Source organism: Sceloporus occidentalis, unplaced genomic scaffold (genome assembly GCF_023333645.1).
Source record: "Sceloporus occidentalis isolate IW3139 unplaced genomic scaffold, rSceOcc1.0.p SCAF_1, whole genome shotgun sequence".
Classification (NCBI taxonomy): Eukaryota; Metazoa; Chordata; class Lepidosauria; order Squamata; family Phrynosomatidae; genus Sceloporus; species Sceloporus occidentalis.
The window spans coordinates 320,284,332-320,297,661 of NW_028316981.1; the positions used below are offsets into that span (position 1 = coordinate 320,284,332).

A 13,330-nucleotide genomic window follows, 5' to 3' on the forward strand; every position below is an offset into this window, starting at 1 on the left:
TTCCGCCGCCCGCGCCCACTGCGCATGCGCGCCGCATGCCCGCCATCTTGGGAGCGGACCGAGGGCTAGGCTTCTCCCATCAGCCCCTGCGGCCAGCCGTTTCTGGCGGCCATTTTGAAGAAGGGCAAGTAGTTGAGGCAGGAGCCGCCATCTTGGGTTTGGGCACGAGCGGAGTTTTTAACGTGGTACAAGTTAATGCCATTTTTATAACGCGTCCGGCTTTTGTACGGTTTTAAATACATTTTTGAGGCAAACATTATGAATAATAACTTGGAAGCCCTTGAATTATGCTCAGGGAATAATAGAATCATGGAGTTGGAAGGCATTCTCAAAGGCCATCCAGACCAACCCCATTCTGCCATGCAGGAACTCTCCATCAAAGCCATACATCATAGAATGATAGAATCCTAGAGTTGGAAGGGACCCCAAGGGCCCAGCTCCATTCTGCCATGCAGGAACTCCCAATCAAAGCACCCCCATTGGCAGACTACAAGGACGGAGACTCCACCTTAATCTCTGAGGGAGGGTCTTCCACTGTCGAACAGCTCTTATTGTCAGGAACTTATTCTTCACAATGAGGAGGAGTCCCTTTTCCTGGAGCTTGCAATAATAATAATAATAATAATAATAGGATTTATTTATATGCCACCCAATCACTGGGAATCAGAGCGGCTTACAACAGAGGGGTAAGAGACGGTTCCCTGCGTCAGGCTTACAATGTAAAAGACACGACACAAAAGGAGAAGGGAATGGTGAGGGGGGAGGGGATCAGGTCCAGCAGTCTTCTCTCCTTTTCAGGCCGGGATGAAGGCAGATGGACTGGAGGGAGGGCTCTTCTTCTGATGGAGCTGGGCCTGCCTATTCTCTCCCTCACAGACCGAAGGATGACAGTTATGGAGGGAGGGCGCTCTATCTTCAGGCTGGCCCTGATGGAGCTGGGCCGGCCTATTCTCTCCCTCACAGGCCGAAGGATGACAGTTATGGAGGGAGGGCGCTCTATCTTCAGGCTGGCCCTGATGGAGCTGGGCCTGCCTATTCTCTCCCTCACAGCCCGAAGGATGACAGTTATGGAGGGAGGGCACTCTATCTTCAGGCTAGCCCTGATGGAGCTGGGCCTGCCTATTCTCTCCCTCACAGGCCGAAGGATGACAGTTATGGAGGGAGGGCGCTCTATCTTCAGGCTGGCCCTGATGGAGCTGGGCCTGCCTATTCTCTCCCTCACAGCCCGAAGGATGACAGTTATGGAGGGAGGGCGCTCTATCTTCAGGCTAGCCCTGATGGAGCTGGGCCTGCCTATTCTCTCCCTCACAGGCCGAAGGATGACAGTTATGGAGGGCGCTCTATCTTCAGGCTGGCCCTGATGGAGCTGGGCCTGCCTATTCTCTCCCTCACAGGCCGAAGGATGACAGTTATGGAGGGAGAGCGCTCTATCTTCAGGCTAGCCCTGATGGAGCTGGGCCTGCCTATTCTCTCCCTCACAGCCCGAAGGATGACAGTTATGGAGGGAGGGCACTCTATCTTCAGGCTAGCCCTGATGGAGCTGGGCCTGCCTATTCTCTCCCTCACAGGCCGAAGGATGACAGTTATGGAGGGAGGGCGCTCTATCTTCAGGCTGGCCCTGATGGAGCTGGGCCGGCCTATTCTCTCCCTCACAGGCCGAAGGATGACAGTTATGGAGGGAGAGCGCTCTATCTTCAGGCTAGCCCTGATGGAGCTGGGCCGGCCTATTCTCTCCCTCACAGGCCGAAGGATGACAGTTATGGAGGGAGGGCGCTCTATCTTCAGGCTGGCCCTGATGGAGCTGGGCCGGCCTATTCTCTCCCTCACAGGCCGAAGGATGACAGTTATGGAGGGAGAGCGCTCTATCTTCAGGCTAGCCCTGATGGAGCTGGGCTGGCCTATTCTCTCCCTCACAGGCCGAAGGATGACAGTTATGGAGGGAGGGCGCTCTATCTTCAGGCTGGCCCTGATGGAGCTGGGCCTGCCTATTCTCTCCCTCACAGGCTGAAGGATGACAGTTATGGAGGGAGGGCGCTCTATCTTCAGGCTGGCCCTGATGGAGCTGGGCCTGCCTATTCTCTCCCTCACAGGCCGAAGGATGACAGTTATGGAGGGAGGGCGCTCTATCTTCAGGCTGGCCCTGATGGAGCTGGGCCGGCCTATTCTCTCCCTCACAGGCCGAAGGATGACAGTTATGGAGGGAGAGCGCTCTATCTTCAGGCTAGCCCTGATGGAGCTGGGCCGGCCTATTCTCTCCCTCACAGGCCGAAGGATGACAGTTATGGAGGGAGGGCGCTCTATCTTCAGGCTGGCCCTGATGGAGCTGGGCCGGCCTATTCTCTCCCTCACAGGCCGAAGGATGACAGTTATGGAGGGAGAGCGCTCTATCTTCAGGCTAGCCCTGATGGAGCTGGGCCTGCCTATTCTCTCCCTCACAGGCCGAAGGATGACAGTTATGGAGGGAGGGCGCTCTATCTTCAGGCTAGCCCTGATGGAGCTGGGCCTGCCTATTCTCTCCCTCACAGGCCGAAGGATGACAGTTATGGAGGGAGGGCGCTCTATCTTCAGGCTAGCCCTGATGGAGCTGGGCCTGCCTATTCTCTCCCTCACAGGCCGAAGGATGACAGTTATGGAGGGAGGGCGCTCTATCTTCAGGCTAGCCCTGATGGAGCTGGGCCTGCCTATTCTCTCCCTCACAGGCTGAAGGATGACAGTTATGGAGGGAGGGCGCTCTATCTTCAGGCTAGCCCTGATGGAGCTGGGCCGGCCTATTCTCTCCCTCACATTGTTCCATTGTGTCCTATTCCCTCTTTGTTTTTAAATTCATAGAATTTAAGCTTGCTCCATCTTCATTATGACACACCTTCAAATACTTAAGCTTTCATACCACTCCTTAATCATCTCTTCTCCAGACTAAACATGCCCAGCTCCCTCAAAAGGTTTGGTGGTTTCCAGAATAAAAGAATAATAGAATCCTAAAACTGGAAAAGAACCCAGGGGCCATGCAGTCCAAGCCCATCCTGCCATGCAGGAACTCTCATTCAAAGCCTACCCAACAGATCGCCTTCCAGCCTCTCTTTAAAAGCAGCATCCAAAGAAAGAGAAGAGAAGGTTAAGAGGTGAAATGATAGCCCTGTTTAAATATTTTAAGGGATGTCATCTTGAGGGAGGTGACCAGGCATGTCCTCCTTCTGCTGGAGATATCTTACATTTATTATTATTATTATTATTGTTATTATTTTCTTATATCCTGCCTTTCTCCCAAGGTAGGGGCTCAGGGCGGCGAACAAGTATAAAACAATACCATTTGCTTTGATGGTGAGTTCCTGCATGGCCTCATGGGGTTGGACTGGATGGCTCTTGTGGTCCCTTCCCACTCTGTGAGTCTATGCGTCTATGATTAATTTAAAAACAATACATAAGTATATTTTTAAATGTTATAAATGTAAGGTATAATATATTGATATTAATATATTAAAATATATTATATATTAAAATATACATCAAAATATTTCATATAAAATGTATATTAAAATTAATATATTATATATATAATTTATATGTATTTTAAATAAACAAATAAATTATAAACATATAAATAAAGGATAAGATATATGATGTTATATTATTACTTATGTTTTATATGTTATATATGTGTGTGTGTATAAATATGTATATGTATAAATTTATACACTATATAATTATTATTATTATATAAATGTATTTATATAAATTATGAAATATATGTTAACATATATTTATATAAAGTGAATAAAGTTTATTTATATTTTCCTGCTTCTTCTCCCAATGGATCGAAGCGGGATGACATCCAGAAAATCTCCATACAATGGCAATCGTATGTAAAATACATATCATATAAACATCAAGCTATATAAAAATTTCATTACAACAACAACAACAACAACAAAGCATCGGTCGAATTATGCTATTATGACCGGAAGCCGGGTTTTCTAGAGTTCTTTACCGAAGGTCAGGGCGGATGCCCACCGGAAGAGATCCGTCTTGAGTGCCTTCTTAAAGGCATCTAAAGTCGTGATGAGATGGATCTCTTCCGGCAGCTTGTTCCATCATTTGGGGGCCATAGCTGTGAATGCTCTTTTGGAAGCAGCTGTTAGTCTGACCCTGGGGTAGTCTAACAGATTCTTCCCTATTGTCCTGAGGCTCCGGGGCGGATTGTGTCGGGAGAGGCGTTCCCTCATGTAACTCGGGCCCAAGCCATGTAGGGCTTTCCAGGTATCCCACCAGGCCTCCCCAAAGGAACTGAGCTCTTCCCAGAAAGCATTTGGCTGCATCCTCCACTCCCTTCCCCTTTTGTGTCCTGTCTTCTTAGATTGTAAGCCTGAGGGCAGGGATCCGTCTAATTAAAAGATTGTATGTACAGTGCTGTGTAAATCTACAGCGCTTTATAAATAAAGGTTAATAATAATAACAACAACAACCAACACTTTGTATTGGGGTCCCAGTGATCAGTCTGGCTGCTGCATTTTGAATTAGTTGAAGCTTCCGAACCTGGTACAAAGGTAGCCCCATGTAGAGCGCATTGCAGAAGCCTAAGCGAGAGGTTACCAGCGCAAGTACCACCATTTCAAGGTCCTTTCAGTCCAGACAGGGACGCAGTTGGCGTATCAGCCGAAGCTGGTGCCAAGCACTCCTGCCATCGCATCCACTTGAGATGATAACTGTAAAGATGGATCCAGGAGTACTCCCAAACTGTGAACTTCGTCCTTTAGGGGCAGGGGTAGGCAACCTGCGGCCCGCGGGCCGAATTTGGCCCGGCGAGGCCTTGGGACCGGCCCCAGCCTGGTCCTGCCGCTGATTGCCGCCGGGGCCTTTGGCCTCTCACACGCAGGGGCAAGGGGGGCAATTTCTATAGACGCCTCAGAAACATGCATTTATATTCACATTTTTTAAAAAATCAGCAAATTTTTTTGCGTGTCCTCCACTTTTTTAAAAAAAGTGTCCACTATTTGAAAATGTTGTCATTTGTCCCGGTTTATTTATTTATTTAAATCTTTCAAAAATTATTTGATTATTTATTTTTTGGCTTCGGCCCCCCAGTTGTCTGAGGGACAGCAACCCGGCCCCCGGCTCAAAAAGGTGGCCTACCCCTGTTTAGGGGAAATGTGACCCCATCCAGGACTCATTGAAAAATCTCCATCCCTGACCTTGGGGAACCTATCGATAGTTCCTCTGTTTTCTCTGGATTCAGCCTGAGTCTGTTTTCCCTCATCCAGCCCATTACTGACCCCAGGAAGGCATCCAGAGGAGAGATGCAGTCCCTAGTAGTCACTGCAGCAGTCGGAGGCCTGGAGAGAGAAGTCTGGGTGTCACCAGCGCACTGAGGACCCTGCGGCCCATGTCTCCGGATGGTCTCTCCCCCGGCGTCATGGAAATGTTAAAGAGCATGGGGGACATTATGAAATAATATAAGCATGTATATTACATATAATAATTCATATAACTATATATATTATAAATTATATAATATACTTTAATACACAAATATATTTATATAAATGATAAAATATAGAATAAATTTGATTTATATAAATTTATATAAATATATAATTTAATTTGTTTTACATGATATAATTATATCATACATATAAATTGGTTATTATATAATTTCAAAAATTATAAATTATATGATATGTAATATGTATTGTATATTATATATATATATTATAAATTATATATCAAATATATTTATATAAATTTATATAAATATATATAATTTAATTTACATTAGATAACATAATTATACTATAGATATACTTGTTTTAGTATATAATTTATATATATAATGTAATTTCTATATTTTGTATAACATAAATTATATTATATCATTTATAATTATATCAATATAATGCCGCTCACTCCTGGAACCTTCTTCCCCCGCGAGACACAAGGGCCCTGATCACTTCTTTAACCAGCTTCAAAATGGAGCTGAAGACCATCCTGTTCAGAGAAGCCTTCCCAGGCATTGCATAATTGTTGCTTACTATTTGATGTTCCTTTGTTGCCTGTTTTATTGAATCATGTCCTGTATTGCTATGTACTGTATATGTATTATCCTACTTGAGAGTAAGTATTTTCCCTGGAAGAAGATTAACCATCCGCTATGAAGCCAAGCCCTATCCCTCCAGTCCCTCTGCCTTGGTCCAGGCCTCGGAGGCAGAGAGGAACTGCTGGGCCTCTGACCCTCTCCCTCCACCCCTCCCTTCCTCTCCTTTTGTGTCGTGTCTTTTTAGATTGGAAGCCCGAGGGCAGGGAACCCTCGAACTAAAAAGATGGCATCTACAGCGCTGTGTAAATTTACAGCGCTTCATAAATCAAGGTTAATAATAATAATAGTAATAGTAATCTAACAAATGAAGCTATCCTCCAGCCTTCTGCCCAGCAGGGATCCCATAGACGCCAACCGGGAATGTAATACTTTGACTCCCAGTTTGGAGAAATCCACTTATTTTTATTGAATCCCAGTTGGGAGGGGTAGAAATACCTTAAATAGATAAATAATAATAACAATAACAACAACAATAGTGGTTTTAGCTTTCAATTGGTCGCCTCTTTCCTTTTTCTCCGGACAGTCCTCCTTTTGGAGGACGGCGTCGGGGGGAGGGGCGGAAGGGAGAGCATTTGGGAGGAAGTCTCGGGCCCGCCCTTTGTGACGTCATAGGGGGACCTCCAGGGCGGGGGATTCCCCGACAGAAGAGCGGCAGTGGCGTGGGCCAATGGGGCGCCGGGGTGGGCGCAAGCTAAGCCAATGGGAGAGCGGGAGGGGCGTGGCCCGGAGATTGGGATGACGTCATATTTGCCTTGTTGGAAGGAGCAGAGGAGGGCGAGGCCAGAGCAGCTGATCGGGAGTGAACCTCGGTGGCCCCTTGGTGGCCGGAGAGTGGCCAGGATGTGGGGGTCACCCGATGACCTGAGCGACCAGGAGGAGGACCTGCTGGACTTCTTGATGGGGGGCGCCCAGGACTCCTTGGCGCCTCTAGAGGACAGCTGGACTCTCCTGCCAGAGGTCAGCCTCCCTCCCTCCCTCCCTCCCTCCCGGGCCAAAGGGTGACCCCCTAACCCCTCTCTTGACCCCTTGACCCCTTTGCAGGTCTTCCAGGAGGAGGAGGAGGAGGAGCTGCTGCGGAGCCTCTGGACGGAGGACCCTCTGCCCAGGAGCAGCCCCTCGCCCTCCAGCCCCGGCGTCCACTCCGAGCACAACTACTCCTCTCTCTCGAACCCAGAGCCCACCGATAGCAGCAGCAGCAGCAGCAGCAGCATGGACAATGGGGGCCAGGTGGCCATCGACCTTGGTGAGTAAAAGAGAGACCCCCAACCAAAGATAGGGAGGCTAAGGGGGGGTCCCTGCTCCTCCTTCTACAACCAACTCCTCCCCCCCAAATACCCCATACCTTTCTGGGATGACTCCCACCTGGATCTGAATGATGACCCACATAACCAAAGCATCCCCATTGACAGATGGCCCTCCAGCCTCTGCTTAAAGGCCTCCAAGGAAGGATCATAGAATCCTAGAAGAGTTGGAAGAGATCCCCAAAAGGGCCCTGATTCATTCCAACCCCATCCTGCCATGCAGGAACTCCCAATCTCCAACAGATGGTCCTCCAGCCTCTGTTTAAAGACCTCCAAAGAAGGAGTCCCCCACTGCTCCTCTGTGGAAGACACTCCCTCAATGGAGATTTTGGTGGCGTTTCATTCCTTGGGGATCTTTAAACAGAGGCTGGATGGCCATGGCAGAATGGGATTGGATTGGATAGCTCTTTTTGAGGGTCCCTTCCAACCCTAGTGTCCTATGTATTCCTTCATGGCAGAAGGGGGTTGGACTGGATGGCCCTTGGGGATCTCTTCCATCTTTAGGATCCTATGTATTCCTTCCTGGCATAATGGAGTTGGGCTAGATGGCCTTTGGGGGTCCCTTCCAACCCTGTGATTCTATGACCCACCAGCAAACGATGGATGGAGGGGGCGACCAGGGCAGCATCTTCCCAGCCCCCCAGCAGCTCCTGCAGATTAGTCCAGCAGAAGTCCCTCTTGAGCCAGTAGGGGCTGGACAATGTGGAGGGAAGAAAGTGGGGATGCTGACCCCTTCTGAACCCCACCGGTGTGACCCTCACCTCCTCCTCCCCCTTTTCCAGAGCTATGGGTGGACACCTCAGAAGCCTCCGAGGGACTCTCCTGCTTTGGGGGCAGCAGCCCAGAGGGTTCTGGGCTCCCTGTTTCTGTGTCCATTGAAGAGGAGCCTTTGCCCGCCAACTTACAGGTAAGGCCCCTTGCGCCTCTGCCCCCTCTTCCCAATGCCACCACCAGGCTCCCTAAGGGTTCCCTTGGGGGCTTCTCCCTGTGAGGCTGAGCCTGGACCCCTAACCTCTGCCCCTTCCCCTTCTGTGGCCCTTCCAGTGTGATGGCTTCCCTCCGCTGATGCTGACCGAGGAAGAGAAGAGGCTCCTGGAGAAGGAGGGGACCACCCTCCCCTGTGACCTGCCCCTCACCAAGGTGGGTTCTGGGAACAGCCTTGACCCCCAAAACCATGGGGCTGGAGGGGCTATGCAAAGCAGACCCTGATGGGGCCCCAGTTCTGGAGGAACGTCTCCCCAATTCCTGGGCCAGGGGCTTCTCTGTAAATGGGCTGAGGGCCTGATTCCAATGCCAAGCCTTGGCAGCCGGATCAAGGGCAGGTCTTTGGCCCATAGTGGGACAGGAAAAGGTTGGAGGGGGTCCTCTGTGGCCCCCCAGCAATGGGGCCCTGAATGACTCCCAAGCACTTTGCACTGCAGGCAGAAGAGCGGGTCCTCAAGAGGGTCCGGCGGAAGATCCGCAACAAGCATTCTGCACAGGAGAGCCGGCGGCGGAAGAAGGTTTACGTGGACGGCTTGGAGAGCAGGTGTGGGGCAAGGGAGTGAGTGGCCCTTGCGAGGTGGGGAGGGGGCTGAGTCCCCTGGGGTCCATGGGCCCCAACTGCCCTTCTGGCTCTCTTCGGAGTGGTGGAGTTGTTCCCGCGATCCTAGTAGTTGCACCCCTACAACACACACAGTGGGACTCCCTCCTGACCCCTTGCTTTCCCCACAGAGTGGTGGCTTGCACGGCCCAAAACAACGAGCTCCAGAAGAAGGTGCAGCAGCTGCAGAAGCAGAACCTGTGAGTCCCAGGGAGGAGAGGTTTCTGTATGGTGAGGGGGCACCCTCCCCTCTGCAGATCATTCCGCCTTTGGGGTCCCCAGGGGTCTCCCGAGGGTCTCCGCTGCCAGGAGCCAGTGGCCCAGAGTGAGGAGGGGTCTTCTAAGCAGAGGCAAGATGGCTGTCTTTCATAGAATCCTAGAGTTGGAAGAGACCCCAAAAGGGGCCATCCAGTCTAACCCTGTTCTGCCATGCAGGAACTCTCAATCAAAGCATCCTCATTGACAGTTGGCCATCCACCCTCTGTTTAAAGACCTCCATCACTCTCTGAGGGAGTGTGTTCCACTGTCAAAAAGCTCTTAGAAAGTTCCTCCGAATGTTGAGCTGGAATCTCTTTTCCTGGAGCTTGCATCCATTGCTCTGGGTCCTAGTCTTTGGAGCAGCAGAAAACAAGCTTGCTCCCTCCTCAATATGACATCCCTTCAAGTATTTAAACAAGGCTATCATATCTTAACCTTCTCTTCTCCTGGCTAAACATCCCCAACTCCCTAAGTCTTTCCTCATAGGGCATGCTTTCGTTGAGAGTTCCTGCATGTCAGAAGGGGGTTGGACTGGATGGCCCTTGTGATCTCTTCCAACTCTATGATTCTTGGTTTCCAGATCTTCCGCCATTTTGATCACCCTTCTCTAGACACGATTCCAGCTTGTCAACATCCTTTTTGAATCGTGGTGCCCAGAACTCACTGGGAGGATCATGACTGAGAGTTCCTGCATGGCAGAATGGGGTCAGACTGGATGGCCCTTTTGGTCTCTTCCAACTTTATGATTCTATGATTCTATGATTCTAGGTCTTTGCTGGAACAACTGAGGAAGCTTCAGGCCATGGTCCAGCAGTCGTCCACCAAGACCACCACGGCTGGCACCTGCGTCCTAGTGAGTGACCGGTTCCTGGGCAGTCCCTCTCATGGGATGCGCACTGCCCAGGCCCAGCATGGGTCTCTTTCCTCTGGGGGGCAGCGGAGGGGCAGTGTGACGCTGGCCCACGTTTAAATGGTCAAGGCCAATGGCTCCTGCCCCACCTGCAGCTGGACTCTGACCACCACTATGCCATTTCTTCCTGCCCAGGTCCTGCTCCTGTCCTTCTGCCTGATCCTCTCGCCCAACCTGTTCCCCTTTGGCAGCCAGGAACGTCAGCTGGAGCTGCAGGGAGGTGAGTCCCATGGAGGGCAGGGGGGCAATGGACTGGTGGCCAGGGTGCAGTGGGGCTGGGGAGAGCCAGGGAATATAATAATAATAATAATAATAATAATAATAATAATAATAATAGGATTTATTTATATGCTGCCCAATCATGGGGAATCCAGGCGGCTTACAACAGAGGGGATAACAGACAGTTCCCTGCCCTCAGGCTTACAATCTAAAAGACACGACGCAAAAGGAGAAGGGAATGGTGAGGGGGAAGGGGATCAGGCCCAGCAGTTCTTCTCTCCCTCTGAGGCCTGGACCAAGGTGGATGGACCGGAGGGAGGGCTCTCTATCTTCAGGCTAGCCCTGATGGAGCTGAGCCAGCTTATTCTCTCCCTCAAGAGGCCGAAAGATGACCAGTTACGGAGGGAGGGCGCTCTATCTTCAGGCTGGCCCCGATGGAGCTGAGCCAGCCTATTCTCTCCCTCACAGGCCGAAAGATGACAGTTATGGAGGGAGGGCTCTCTATCTTCAGGCTAGCCCTGATGGAGCTGGGCCAGCCTATTCTCTCCCTCACAGGCCAAAAGATGACAGTTACGGAGGGAGGGCGCTCTATCTTCAGGCTGGCCCTGATGGAGCTGGGCCAGCCTATTCTCTCCCTCAGAGGCCGAAAGATGACAGTTACAGAGGGAGGGCCCTCTATCTTCAGGCTGGCCCTGATGGAGCTGAGCCAGAATATAGCCCAGAAAAGATGGGGAGTGGCGTCACGGGCCATCCTCCTTCCGGAACAAGTTGTTGCAGGGACTTGTTGCAGAGCTGCATGTAGGGATGGCTCTCGATTCAGTTCTGAATGAAATCCAAAATTATGTGTGCTGCCACACTGTACAGTCATCCCTCCATATTTGCAGCTTTGATATTTGCAGATTTGATTATTGACAGATTTGATTAATATGTTCTATCTATTAATATCTAGGTCCTGCAGTGCAACTCTATGGTCAACCTTAATTAAAGGTTGCAATGAAAGACCTAGAGATTCCTAGAAAGAATATTCTACTAGGCCTTTGTAGCTCCTCCAGCGCAGTTCTGTGGTCAGTGTCTGTCGGACGTTGACCACAGAGTTGCCCTGGAGGACCTAGAGATTCCTAGAGAGAACGCTCTACTATGCCTTTGTTGCTCCTCCAGGGCAGTTCTATGGTCAGTGTCTGTTAGACATCTGTTGGAGAGGTGTCCTCTCAGGTAAAAACAAGGGAGGGGAGCGAGCCTCATCCAGGCTGGCCTTGGGATCTGGCGAGTGCTGGGTAGTCAAGTGTGGGGGTGCCCCGCTCCCTTCCATCCCCTCACCACTTTGCTCACCACTTTTCAGTGCTCTCCCGGAGGCTGCGTGAGTACCAGAGTGGGGGTGCCCTGGGACTGACCGATGCCCCTCAGGCCGTGAAAATACCACTGAAAGGCCCGGCGGCGTCCCACATGCAGCCACTGGAGAAGATGGCGCCCAAAAGAGGCCTGCAGCCCAATGCGGGGGCCCTCAACCACTCCCTGGAGGGCCACCGGACCCCCTCGGCCACCCCCTCAGTCAGCGCCAGCAGTGCCGGGGGCAACTCTTCCTCCTCCCACCAGCCAGGGGCGTCTCCTGTCCTCCCAGCCACCCAACAGCCCCCAGGGAAGGAAGGGACCCTCCCTCCAGCCACCATTGACCAGAAACGCAGCTGGGTGGACCATACTACCACCACCGTGGTCATCCAGCCGCGCCGCTCAGATGAGATGTGAGGTCTCCTGGGGCCAGAGGGACAGATGGATGGAAGCTTCAGCAGCAATGCAATGGCTCTGGTGGCCTCTCCTTGTTGGACACTGCAGGGAATATTTACCCTAGTCAAGAACTGGAATCAAGACATCCCCCTGGCTGGGGATGGGAATTGTAGTCCAACCCATCTGGGAAGTGTTGGCACCAGTGAGACTTTTGGACTGGGGGAGGCAAGTCGGCCTTTCAGGCCCAGTGTTGGTTCTGGTTGGGCCAGAATTTGCGCCACAATGGAGGGCTAGTCCTTTGCCTGAGTTGCCCCGCTGACCTTTCCTTGAAGGTGGTGAGATCGGAGTCCTTGCATGCCTGCAGCTGGTCTGAGCCCCCACCCACTCCTGGCCCTCTCTGGCTGGTCACTTGGTGGGGCTGGACTGGGGTGAGGGATCAGGCTCTGCATCCCCCTCCCCGACTCCTTCTAGGGCAAAAGCAGCCCTCCTCTCCTGCCCTGGAAGACTCCCCTGGAAGCCCCCCCAAATCCATCCAAGCTGCATGGGGGGGGTCTTCATAGAGTTGAAAGAGACCCCAAGAAGGGCCATCCACTCCAACCCCATTCTCCCATCCTCCAGTGTTCAAGCTAGACCATTCCAGCTTCTACCCCAGAGCTCCTTGGCCTTTGGCCCTTCAGTGGGGCCACCTGGAATGTGCCCCTTCCGTTGCCTACTTTGGGGGTCCAAAGGTGTGTGTAGGGGGATAGAAAAGGGCTTTCTCTTTTCCCTTTGGGTTGTGGGGGGAGAGAAGAGGTTGTTGCTCCTCTTCCTGGGCCAAAGACTCCCAGAATGACTATTTAAACAGAGGCTAGACGACCATCTGTCAATGTGGATGCTTTGATTGAGAGTTCCTGCATAGCACAATGGGGTTGGACTGGATGGCCCTTTTTGGGGGTCTCTTCCAATTCTACGATTCTGTGATTTCTCTGCCTCTGGCCAAAGGCTTAAGTGCAAATGCAAAGAATAAACATCTCCACAATAGAGCCCCTCACCGGCTCGTCTGCTCCTTTTGTGGGTTTTTATGGGGGGGGGGGGTCTTCTCCCTTGCCAGCTACATCTTCCCTGTCCCACACACACCTGGAGCCCACCTTGGGGGAAAGAGAAAGGGGTCTGTCTGCCTCTTGTTTGCCTGGAAACCGCCCAAACAGCCCCCTCTTCACACATGAGTCCCTCAGCTTTTGGGTTTGCCTGCAGCCTCTTTTATTTTTTTT

The 13,330-nt window shown here is 51.3% G+C and overlaps 1 protein-coding gene across 2 annotated transcripts; it reads left to right on the forward strand.

Moving 5' to 3' along the window:
- The first annotated feature begins 6,848 nt into the window (after positions 1–6,848).
- On the forward strand, positions 6,849–13,110 carry CREB3 (cAMP responsive element binding protein 3). Of its 2 annotated transcripts, XM_089498551.1 has the most exons (9): positions 6,849–7,045; positions 7,130–7,331; positions 8,172–8,296; positions 8,434–8,529; positions 8,811–8,917; positions 9,103–9,171; positions 9,998–10,082; positions 10,275–10,359; positions 11,698–13,110. In XM_089498551.1, exons 1-9 carry the CDS (start codon positions 6,929–6,931, stop codon positions 12,099–12,101), a joined length of 1,290 nt encoding a protein of 429 aa, XP_089354677.1. In that variant the 5' UTR covers positions 6,849–6,928; the 3' UTR covers positions 12,102–13,110. The 2 variants fall into 2 exon arrangements, with proteins under 2 accessions (XP_089354677.1, XP_089354686.1); XM_089498560.1 differs by lacking the exon at positions 9,103–9,171.
- The last annotated feature ends 220 nt before the right edge of the window (positions 13,111–13,330 follow it).